This window comes from Penicillium canariense, assembly GCF_028826845.1.
Source record: "Penicillium canariense strain IBT 26290 chromosome Unknown utg000001l_segment0_segment0, whole genome shotgun sequence".
Classification (NCBI taxonomy): domain Eukaryota; kingdom Fungi; phylum Ascomycota; class Eurotiomycetes; order Eurotiales; family Aspergillaceae; genus Penicillium; species Penicillium canariense.
In genome coordinates, this window is record NW_026622728.1 from 8857887 (window position 1) to 8869868 (window position 11982).

At 54.7% G+C, this 11982-nt stretch overlaps 3 protein-coding genes across 3 annotated transcripts; 2 read left to right on the plus strand and 1 right to left on the minus strand.

Moving 5' to 3' along the window:
- Positions 1 to 1364: 1364 nt before the first annotated feature.
- N7482_003075 (putative amino acid permease) lies at positions 1365 to 3548 on the plus strand (the record flags this gene model as incomplete). The annotated part of the gene is made up of 10 exons (XM_056685200.1): positions 1365 to 1466; positions 1546 to 1566; positions 1628 to 1676; positions 1738 to 2004; positions 2067 to 2101; positions 2155 to 2275; positions 2333 to 2676; positions 2735 to 2857; positions 2908 to 3310; positions 3361 to 3548. 10 exons carry the CDS (start codon positions 1365 to 1367, stop codon positions 3546 to 3548), a joined length of 1653 nt encoding a protein of 550 aa, XP_056548806.1.
- A 777-nt stretch (positions 3549 to 4325) lies between these two features.
- Positions 4326 to 8638, plus strand: N7482_003076 (putative nicotinamide nucleotide transhydrogenase; the record flags this gene model as incomplete). The annotated part of the gene is made up of 8 exons (XM_056685201.1): positions 4326 to 4537; positions 4651 to 4737; positions 4794 to 5152; positions 5213 to 5824; positions 5878 to 8097; positions 8181 to 8369; positions 8455 to 8529; positions 8607 to 8638. The coding sequence occupies 8 exons, from the start codon at positions 4326 to 4328 to the stop codon at positions 8636 to 8638; spliced, it is 3786 nt and encodes a 1261-aa protein (XP_056548807.1).
- Positions 8639 to 9708: 1070 nt separating this feature from the next.
- Positions 9709 to 11234, minus strand: N7482_003077 (uncharacterized protein; the record flags this gene model as incomplete). The annotated part of the gene is made up of 2 exons (XM_056685202.1): positions 9709 to 10659; positions 10734 to 11234. 2 exons carry the CDS (start codon positions 11232 to 11234, stop codon positions 9709 to 9711), a joined length of 1452 nt encoding a protein of 483 aa, XP_056548808.1.
- Between the last annotated feature and the right edge of the window lie 748 nt (positions 11235 to 11982).

Sequence of the window (11982 nt, forward strand, 5' to 3'; positions counted from 1 at the left end):
TCCACTCGACGACTTTCTGACACGACATATGCGATCGTGCTTATCCCTATACCCTCATCTGCCAATCTGCTGCGCCTGCAGCACATTTAGACGTCTTGCATCTTTCACGACAGAACACTCACAGAGTTATGACCTCGGGCTATACGCCCAAATATCATTCGGAGCCGGCTTACGTATACACACGTACATTAGTTTCTACAAATAATTTTGTCCTCTCCGATGGACCTATTTCGATAGTTAATGAGCTCATGCTGCACGTGCCCATGTTGATCCTGGCGGTTTGTCTGGCTTCTTTTTAAAGGCTACTCGTCAACCGACTGATCGGAGTATATCATTGTTTCTATTCTCGTGTTCTAGCAGAATGACCGACTAACCACAGGGCCCAAAGGGAGATTCATCCTGCACTTTGCCCGCCTTGCCGTCTGCAAGTCTCCCAATCTGCGGAGCCAAGTGGAGCCCGCCGTGCTCGGCCGGGCTGACCCCATCAAGACCCGTAAATCACAAACTTTGCTGCGATGGGCATTGCCAACACCCTTGCCTGGTAATGGGTTGCGCACTCCGGCTGCCACTTCAACGCGTGCCCGCCAGCATCACCATCTACAGCTTCGGAACGTGGGACTAGCTTGTTTGGTGCGGCGAACCACAGACTGCCTGTTCGATCCTCCATTCATGTGTTGCGTTGCTCCAACGAACTAGCTAGCTAGTGGGGAAAACTTGCTCCCGCGGGTCTCGTTCCACGGACCAGACAGCTCCGAGTCTTCAACTGGTGGCCGTCAGAAACCGGAATGCCGATGCTTCAAGTACTGGATCCTTTTGATCGACACCGTTAATTTGTGCGCACGGGCCCAGCTTTGCAATCTCTCCTTGCCTTTTTTTACTTCCGAGTTCCATCGCAAAGCGACCCAAAGCGACCCGCGGTCACTTTGTTCCGAACCAGCTCTCGAATGCTCGAAGCACGACAACCAGAGCTCGCGTGCTCCCTGCCGGTATATAAGTTTTTGAGCAATATACTCTTCCAGCCAAGTGATCAGGGACCCATCCCCGATCAACCGGGTTAACGTGCGCCTTGCCTAGGCAGTCTACCGCGTGCACCGCAGAATAGCGCCTCCCTAATCTTTCCGCGCGGTGGGGCCCGTTCCTGTTGTCTGACCGGGGTCGCAAACCAGCGTATCCAGAATCTGGGCCAAAAAGTTAATTAAGCAATTTTTTTCTTCTGCGATGTGTTTTTGATTTCGTCGCGCGAGGTTCGTTTAGCGACTTGTCCTATAACTAGGCGGGTGAGGGCTATTTTTCTTGCGAGTCCAAGTCTCCGGTCTCCATTTTCCTTTCCCAGCCGCCCCCGATTTACAAAGCCAACTGCAGCCATGGCGCAGGAACAGGGTGATCTCGTCGGTCGCGACGAGCTGGTTGCCGATGGAGAGGGCGACCGCAGCTCAATCGAGGCGACGGATGATGCAGCTCTGCTGGTAAGGGATCGCAAATCGACGCATTTCATGTTTCCCGTTTCTCAAGACACTTTTTTTGCTGACGCCTTGCGATGACTAGCGAACGATGGGCTATAAGCCGGTAGGTCATAGCTTCCTTATCTGATCCAGAGGTTCAGCAACTCATATGGTCCCGGGAATAGGTGCTTCATCGGACGTATACATTCTTCGAGAACTTTGCGACGACTTTCGGTACGTGCTGTATCTCAATCTATCTGCTCATGAGGGACCGTGACTGATGATATCATTCTAGCGGCGCTCTACTTCGTTGGTGGAGTGCGTGTCACGTTCAGCACTGGTATTGCCGCAGGTGGAAACTTGGCCTACTGGACTAGCTACCTGGTCACGATGGTCTTTACGTTCATCACTGCTGCTGTCATTGCTGAAGTGTGCTCAGCGTCTCCGTCTGCTGGCTCAATCTATCTCTGGGCTGCTGAGGCTGGTGGTCCCCGTTTTGGACGACTGATGGGTTTCGTTGTGGCTTGGTGGAGCACTACCGCTTGGACAACTTTCTGCGCAAGTATGATTTTGAAGCCCCGCTTGCCCATGAGATGGTGGAATAGGTGTTAATTTGAGTGCCAGGCAACACCCAGGCGGCCGTCAACTACATGCTCGCTGTATGTCCCAGGTGCATTCTTACTCGAGTGCATGTTTCTAACACTATTCATAGGAGCTCACTGTATTCAATGTCGACTTCCCGAAGGACGCTAGCAGTGTGAAGTTTCGTGCCGTCCAGTGGATCTGCACCGAGGTTCTACTTGCCCTGGCAGCTCTGTTGAACTTCTTGCCTCGTATGTTCCGAAACGTCTAGAACGTTACCTTCCTTATCACTAACCCACCGGCCGTAGCTCGTTACTTCAAATACGTCTTCTGGATCTCGGCCGGGTTCGTCATGCTTGACTTCTTCTTGAACCTCATCTGGCTCCCTATCGGTACTGCCAAGACATGGGGTTTCCGCTCTACCCATGAAGCCTTTATGACGACCTACAACGGTACCGGCGCGCCCGCTGGCTGGAATTGGTGCCTTTCTTACTTGGCTACTGCCGGTATTCTGATCGGATTCGATGCATCCGGTCATGTTGCGGAAGAGACCAAGAACGCTTCTATCACTGCTGCGCGCGGTATTTTCTGGAGTACCGTCGCGAGTGGGATTGGTGGTCTAGCTACCATTATTCTCTTCCTGTTTTGCGCTGTAAGTGCTCTTTGCCAGTGGGATGACTTTTGTTTTATCCTACTAACGTTGATCTTAGCCGACTGCCGACCAGCTTTTTGAGTTTGGATCCCCTCAACCATTCGTACCCCTCTATGCGGTTGTCCTTGGTAAAGGCGGCCACATCTTCATGAACATTATCTGTATTGTTGCACTGTGGCTGGTAAGGATTTTCCGCTCGTTCCTCTTTCAACCTTTTCTAAATCTCCCCAGAACACCGCCATCGCCATCATCGCCGCCTCTCGCCTCGTCTTCGCCGTCGCCCGAGACGGCGTTCTCCCATTCTCTGGCTGGGTCTCCAAGGTGCACGGTGGCCAACCCCGGAATGCAGTCATCGTCGTGTGGGGTGTCGCAGCTCTGGTCACATGCACTATCCTGCCATCTAATGTGGCTTTCACGTCCCTCGTCTCGGCAGCCGGCGTTCCTAGCGCTGCCGCCTATGGCCTTATCTGCCTTGGTCGCCTTTTCTGCACGCCGAAGCGCTTCCCGAAGCCGCAGTGGAGCCTCGGACGCTGGAGCAAGCCGTTCCAGTTCATTGGCGTACTCTGGAATGGTTGGGTCGTGGCAGTCCTTTTCTCGCCGTACGTGTGGCCTGTGACTGGACAGACTTTGAATTGTGAGTCTCTTTTTTCTCCGGTTGAGAGTAGCTGCTAATCTTATTTCTAGATGCGCCCATCATTATGGCCGGGGTTACCATCTTCGCCCTGGTCTCATACTTCGTCATGCCGGAGAGCGCCTGGCTTCCACGGAACCGTATCGCCCACTTTCTTGACAGCAAGGGCGCCTCTAACGTCTCTGAAACGGTGGAGGAGGTTGGCCCTTCCGCTCAAGATGACATGGTCCAGAGACAATGATGACTTGTGAGAAATGTGTTACAAAGCGTATCGTACGCGTGCAGTGGCTTGACCTGGCTGCAGTTCGCCCCAAAACAGGGAAGGAACACACAAAACAACATTCAGAATGGGAAGATACCGTCACGGTATCTGCCATTCATGTTGAACCCATCATCCTGCCCAGGTGGTGATACCCTCTTGTTAAATAGCGACTCCAACTTCAATGGGGTCTTACCTTGAGCAATAACAGAGTTAGCGCTTCTTGAGCATATCCCTATCGGACTTGCTCTGACCAATTCCCATCCTGCACCGGTTCGTGAAACCACGAGACTTCTTTACTGGACCAACTCCAATGGTCGTCCTATAATCGAAAGAAAGCCACCGCTGGGGTGGTGCCCCGGGGCCACAGTCCAGCGAAGATAGGCGCCGAGGATGCTTCGACAACGCAATTAAGCAGCATCAGGGACAGAATCAAGATCTTTCAGGTGACTGGAATTGTATGTAGTTCATCAGCTGGACGTACATTGAGGATTGATGTCTTCTTAACTCGTCGCAAACATCTAATCATAGATCCAGTCGGGCTTGTCATCGGCACTATATGGCCGGGAATCAGTCATCTTCTGAACGGATAAGTCGCGCATTCATCCCCTGGATTACGCAATGTGGATCGGTTTCATCCCAATAGATTGTTTGCCGCTTCGTTGCTCTCTAGCGGCACCCCAAGAAAGCCCCCAAGTCTCCAGTGGCCATAGAATACCAATAGCATGTATTCGAAGCGCGCACTGATCGCTCGGCATTATGGCCCCGCACTTCTGCCGGGAGACTTCACCACTGGCGACGGTCGAAGAACTTCGTAATTCCTCCGATCCACGGAGAATCAGCCCACGCGACCCGTTGATCGAGCTGCATACGCATCGCCTGCGGGATGCGGGATGCGGGGAAGGCCCAGGAATGGGCACGAACCCCCGGTTACCGGCGGATAGACAGTCAACTGGGGGGGAGCACATCAGGTACCGAGACTGGTCTCCAGGATGTCAAGGTATGCTGCTGGAATATCCTAATACCATTCTGCACGCCAAAATTCTGGCTCCAATCTGCGACTGATGACTTTTGGATCTCGAAGCGTCACGGTGGAGCACGGCCGATCCGGCTTCTCCACGTCTCCGCCCCCGCAGGAGATTAGGATGTGGCGCCGCAGTACAGAACCGGGGTATGGGGGTATTGACGGCGCACTCGTCAAGGAAGGTGCGATTGGATTATTGAAAGCCGAGAACAGGCCCAAGGAACCCCCAAGACCCCCAAGACGCGTACCGTGTCATCGCAGCGGGCCAGTGTGCCCGTAACCCGAGGGCTGGCTTTGTCCCTCCACATCCCTCCCGGCGACTCTCCTTCCTCCGCTCCTCCTCGACCTTTCGCTCTTCTGCCCTCCCTTCTCTCCCTTCCTCCCCTTGGAACGTGCTCGCTCCTCCAATGCGCGCCTCTCTCGTCTGATCGCTCCCTGGAGACTACCCGCCATGAGCGTCCCACTGCCTCTGCGGTCGGCGCTGGGGCCGTGTCTTGCGGTCCCCACGCGGCGCGGAGGGAAATCGTTTGTGTCAGTGACACACTCAGGTACGCTTCGCCTGGTGATGGGCGCAACACGCTCGATCTCCACGTCTTCTGCTAACGTGTCTCTCCTCAAATAGCCTCCCGAATTCGCCGGTTTGTTTTTCTGGCCTCGTCGCAGAAGAGACACTTGCTCCCTCTACCTCGGTGGCCTCTCGTCTCCAAGAGACCCGTGACAACCACTCCTCCGGCCTCGGAGCCTGCCTCGGCCACTCCCTACTCCGCGTTAACCGTGGGAGTGCCCCGCGAGACGGCCCAGAATGAGCGCCGCGTCGCCATCACGCCGCAGAATGTAGCTCTGCTCCTGAAGAAGGGCTTCTCGCGGGTGCTGATTGAGCGTGGTGCCGGTGAGGGCGCCCAGATGCTCGACCATGTCTACGAAAAAGCCGGTGCGACGCTCGTCGACCGGGACGCGGTCTACGCCGAGAGTGACATTGTCCTCAAAGTCCGTGGCCCGCAGGTCGACGGGCCCTTCAATGAGGTTCAGGCTCTACGCAAAGGCTCAATGGTGATTTCCTTTTTGTACCCGGCCCAGAACAAATACACAGTGGACGCACTGGCTGCGCGGGGTGTGACCTCGTTTGCCATGGACCGCATTCCGCGAATTTCTCGGGCCCAGGTCTTCGACGCCCTGAGTTCCATGGCCAATATTGCTGGATACAAAGCCGTTCTGGAAGCATCGAACCATTTTGGTCGCTTCCTGACTGGCCAAGTGACTGCTGCGGGAAAAATCCCCCCAGTAAAGTTCTCGTGATTGGAGCGGGCGTGGCCGGTTTGAGCGCCATTGCCTCGGCCCGTCGGATGGGTGCCATCGTCCGTGGCTTCGATACTCGTCCCGCTGTCCGGGAACAGGTTCAATCGCTCGGTGCTGAGTTCGTTGAGGTTGACTTTCAGGAAGATGGCGCCGGGCAGGGTGGCTATGCCAAAGAAATGTCCAAGGAGTTCATCGAGGCCGAGATGAAGTTATTTATGGAGCAGGCTCGCGAAGTCGATATTATCATTACCACTGCACTGATTCCCGGAAGGCCGGCGCCGAAGCTGCTTACCAAGGAAATGGTAGCTGCGATGAAGCCTGGCTCCGTTATTGTAGATCTTGCAGCGGAGGCTGGCGGTAACTGCGAGGCTACTGTTCCGGGGGAGCTGGCCAGCTACAAGGATGTCACCATCATTGGCTACACAGATCTCCCGTCTCGGCTGCCAGCTCAGTCCTCGACCTTGTACTCGAACAACATCACCAAGTTGCTGTTGTCCATGGCCCCCCAGGACAAGTCTTTTGGTATTGACTTCAACGACGAGGTGGTCCGCGGGTCTATAGTGACTCTCGACGGGGAAGTAGTTCCTCCAGCTGCGCCGCCGACTCCGCCTCCAACTCCAAAGCCAGAAGCGCAAGCTGTGGCTGCGAAGAAAGAGGAAAAAGTTGCTCTTACCCCCTGGCAAAAAGCTACCCGGGATGTCACCTTGGTCACCGGAGCCATGGGCACCACGCTCGCTCTGGGCAAGGCCACCGGTCCTATCTTCATGAGCAACATGATGACCTTTGGTCTTGCTGGTCTGGTCGGATACCGCGCTGTCTGGGGAGTTGCTCCCGCACTGCACTCGCCGCTCATGAGTGTTACCAACGCCATCTCGGGTATGGTCGGTATCGGCGGTCTGTTCATCATGGGTGGAGGCTATACCCCGACCACTCTCCCGGAGTATCTCGGTGCTGCGTCCGTTCTTCTAGCCTTTGTCAATGTGTCTGGAGGTTTCGTGGTGACGAAGCGAATGCTCGATATGTTCAAGCGGCCGACTGATCCTGCCGAGTATCCATGGCTGTATGCTATTCCGGGAGTCTTGTTCGGCGGTGGTTTCCTTGCTGCTGCCAGCACAGGCATGTCCGGTCTGGTCCAGGCCGGATATCTCGTTAGTACAATCTTGTGTATGAGCTCTATCTCGGGATTGGCCTCGCAACAGACTGCTCGGCGTGGGAACATCTTCGGTATCTTGGGAGTGGTTTCTGGGATTCTCGCCTCGCTGGCTGCGGTGGGCTTTGACACTGAAACCCTCACGCAATTTGCTGTCGTTGCGGGAACTGGTGCTGTCGTGGGAGGTTTGATCGGTCGTCGGATTACACCGACTGGTCTTCCTCAGACCGTTGCGGCACTGCACTCGGTCGTTGGTCTCGCCGCTGTCCTGACTAGCATTGGCAGCGTGATGGTTGACATCGCTGATATTTCGACTCTCCACATGGTGACTGCATATATGGGCGTTCTGATCGGCGGTGTCACCTTTACCGGCTCCATCGTCGCTTTCATGAAGCTCGCGGGCCGTATGTCTTCAAAGCCAATGATTCTTCCCGGACGGCACGTAATCAACTCGACGCTACTTGGCAGCAATCTAGCAACCATGGGAGCTTTTGTCACCATGGCACCTGGAAATCCGGCGATGGCAGCGACCTGCCTGGGTGCAAGCACCCTTCTTAGCTTTATGAAGGGATACACCACAACGGCAGGCATCGGCGGCGCCGATATGCCTGTCGTCATCACTGTGCTGAACGCCTACTCGGGCTTCGCACTCGTGGCCGAAGGGCTGATGCTGAACAACCCGCTTCTTACCAGCGTCGGATCCCTCATCGGAGTCAGCGGTTCCATCCTATCATATATCATGTGCGTGGCCATGAACCGGTCTCTCGCCAATGTTCTTTTCGGCGGCCTTTCCACGCCGGCCCAAAGCCAGAAAAAGATCGAGGGCGAGGTCACTCAGACCAACATCGACGATACCGTAGAAGCCCTTTCCAATGCCGAAAGCGTCATCATCATCGTTGGCTACGGCATGGCGGTCGCGAAGGCGCAGTATGCCCTCGCTGAAATCGTCGCTTCCCTCCGTGCTCGCGGTGTCAAAGTCCGCTTCGCAATCCACCCCGTCGCCGGCCGCATGCCGGGCCAGTGCAATGTTCTCCTGGCCGAAGCCTCCGTACCGTATGACAGTAAGTCTTCCGGCCACACCCCCCACATTCTCTCCTAAACCCAAATCCCCCTCCTCGAAATGCTAACACTGGCACGCGGGAAGTTGTTCTGGAAATGGACGAGATCAACGATGACTTCGCCGACACGGACGTCACCCTCGTCATCGGCGCTAACGACACCGTTAACCCCATCGCGATGGAGCCAGACTCCGCCATCTCCGGCATGCCCGTCCTGCACGCATGGAAGAGTAAGGAAGTGATTGTCATGAAGCGGGGCATGTCAAGTGGATACGGTAGGTGCCCCTTCATTTGACACTTTAATTAATTGCTTAATCAGTCTTTGTATGCCGCGGGTAAAGATGACTAACATTTTGGCAGCGGACGTGCCAAACCCGATGTTCTACATGCCCGGCACCCGGATGTTGTTTGGTGACGCCAAGACTTCTTGCGATGGTATGTGGATTGTCGTCCGCGGACGATGATACGTCTCCCAGTTCTTGGCATTTTGGCTAATTTTTTATGTCTCGCAGCCATCAAAGCAGCGCTGGAGGCGCGGAAGTAGGGCGCCGATCAGGCTGGGATACGCTGGTCAACCTTGTTTCTGCTCTTCCTTCCCTTTCCGTCTGTCTTCTTTCCCCAGTATTGATTGTTCACTCTCGTCTTCTATCTCCTTTGCTGTGCCATGCGATAGTCATCAGTATTCTTGCTTGCAATACCGCAATATACCATGCTCTGATTGCGGCAGCTTCCTCCGTCTCTAAGATACGAGCCGGGGAGAGCTCAATTTAGATACATCGATTGTGATTTGGATCCGAAATACAACGCATTTCTCGTAAACTTGTATTTAAGGGCCCGTATGCTCGCTATTCGAGACATCGAATTCAGATGTAGCCGGGGCAGAATTAATACCACACATGCCTCAATATTCCCACGGTGACGATGTATGCCTCTGATTACATTTGAGGTATAAGGTCCTGCCAATAGAGAAAATCGAAAGTCCCGCCACACACAGCATCATCTCATCATGTCCAACACAATCCAAGCTATCGAACAGCTATCGAACAACCATTTCAAGTAATTGGCCAACCCAGAAAATCTCGCTCAATCACGAACCAAGCTTGCCCCTGGCTTCAACAAGAATTTCATCCCATGCATAATCTCGCAAGCAGACGATATGAAAAGAAGCAATGTAAAAATAGAAGAGACCGATCCAGAGATCAGCTCCGCGCCGAGGATCACCCCCCAACAAGGGGCCCCGTAGCGGAGGTTCAACCAGAGATAGAAATAGACTTTATCCATGCCCGGAAGCGCAGTGACCTCCGGCCCAGTTCCCAATATCGAGTCGAGCCATGACACATAATCCCCGTGTTCGAGAAAAGGAGTCGACCAGAGAGGGAAGGGAAGTTGTGGAGAGAACGCCAGCGCCAGGCCAGGTCAACTTTGGAGCGGAACAAAAGCCAAACTAAAAAACATTCAGATAACCACCCAAGTCAACCAGCCGCCGAACAAGATAGCGATTCGAAAGGGAGCAAGGAACAAAATAATAACTCCGTTGAAAAAAGAAAAAATCCGCCCAGAGGACACATTATCGAAATTAGATGTACGTTGAAGCAAAGAAAATGGTAATAAAAGTTAGAACTTCGTAAAAGTCTTCTTCCCTAGCTTCAGGCCCATGAACTTGCGTCCGCCCGGTGCAGCGCTATTATGCCGCGCATGTCGACGCTGACTTGGTTTCCGGACAACGTGGGAATCATAGTTCATCGCAATCAGCGGCATCGGGCTGCTCAGAGCCGCGTCGGGAGCCACAAAGCCCGCGCTGTTGCTGCTAATGGTATCCATTTCTGAGCGCAGGCTGCTCGTGGAGTGAATGCTGGACGACGCGCCGTGCTTGCGGGTCATGCGGCGCATCATGGGGGAGCGTTGGGCGAGGGTATGCGATACGCTGCTTTTGGAGCCGCCGTGGCCGCGTGTCGGAGGCTGGGGCTGGGGCTGGGGCTGGTAGGAGGTTGGCGGCGAGGAAGCGCAGGATACTGGGCTGCAGGTGCGTGAGAGGAAGGACCCGCCATCGCTGTAGTGATCTGGGATGTAGCCTAGGTCTGACGGGAAGGGGGACGCGGGGCGCGAGGTGTAGGAGGGCATGCTGCTGTTGCTGCTGCTGCGAATTGAAGGAGGCCGCCGGTCTGCTTCTGTGGGGTGTCGTGGGCGTGATGTGGTCATGCTTGGTAAGGTCTTCTCGGAACCGGAGGTGCGAGGCCGTGGGCGGTACACGGACTGTGGTCGCATCCGTGGTGAGGGGGGAAGGTATGGGACCACTGGGATCTCGGAGACGCGGTTGATGGTTGCACTTTGAAGAGCACCGGGCGTACTGTCTTTTATAGAGGGCATGGCAAATGTCGTACTCGTAGATGCATCATCTGAGGTGGACTCGGCACTCTCATTGTCTCTAGGGGCTGAAGACTGGATCTCAGTCAGCCGTGGGACTTGGAGTCCGTTTTCGAATCTTCCGCCGAATATGCGGGACTCGCGGTCTCTGGGGTTTCCCCGTGTGCGAGACCGGCTAGGCCGCGATCGGGCGTTCTTCGACTGTGAAGCTAGGGAATTGATGAAGACCAGAGTCGGCCGGGTTGGCGGCTCCATCAGGGTGACCTTTTTGCAACCTGGATCTCGGCATTCTCCACCGAGAATGTAGACGATAGTGAGGATGAGCGAGACCTGGCGTTGTTGATCAGAGGGGTATTAGGCGACACGTAGATAGTAGGCTGCAGAAAGAGACTCGATGCGAGCGGAGCAGGGCTGTCCGGCGAAGGCAGCTCGAGCACCATCCCGTCTTCAGGGTCGAAGACGTATGCATCTTCCACGAAGCTTACATCGCTGCTCCGCTTGACGGTATCCATGGAGAGAGGTCGTTGCCGCTTGGCTCCTCGATACGGCGCCAACAGCTGCTCCTCCCGGTCCGAATCTGGATCCACATGCGAGTTCTCGTCAGCACTCAGATCAGAGTCGAAGGTCCCGGCTCGTCGAGAGCCTGCCAATGAAGGAACAAAATCGTGGCCGCCGGCATCAGACTCGGAGACATCCTCCTCATCGGACTCATAACGCTTCTGGAGGCTTTGCCGGCTCAGGCGGTGCAAAGACAGCGCGGTCGTGGGCTCGTACATGTTTGCCCGAAATCACCAAAAGAATCCAGGGTCAATCACAGCACAGTTCATCCAAGTGTTACACTATTCCAGACAGGGCAGTCGTCGTAGAAGCAAAGAATATATCAGATCAGGGTTAAGAGGAGAGGCCAGCCTGCAACGAACAGGAAACAAGGAAGTAGCAAAAATGTGACAGGATATTCCCTTTAAGAACAACCGTAAGCCCAAAAAACACCTTGAAGGAGACGCGGCAGTCCTTGGGCGAAGTCAAGTATGCCCAGGAGTAGAGAACTGTAAAGGAGAACCAGTTCCTGCTCCTTTGACAGGCCAAGGGTAAGGTCTTTAAGTGGACCCGTCCAGAAGGGTTGACTAGACACCAGAATGAAAAACAGGGGAGCCACCCTCGGTTCCTGTCAAGGTCTCCAGGAACAGGAAAGAAAGTATGAGGAACTGTAGAAAGGTCCCACCCTATGGAGAATCCACCCGGCGCGGGAAAGAGGAGAGGGGAAGGGCTTTTTTAGACCCATCAAGAAGGGGACGATGCAGTCCCTGTCCACGTGTGCCAAATATGGGCTGGGGTCCTAACTAGTCGTTGGTATCTGGCCTTTTGCATTCTGGGCGTTTTCTGTGCAGGTGTCCTTCTTTTTGGGTCCCTCTTTATCCCTGATTTTTCCGGCGTTAGTTTTTCTTCTTTTCTTGCGTTGCTGGCTCGCACATGCAGGACCGACGCCTGCGCAGCCCTGGATTGGCCAGAGGCGACCGATTAGTG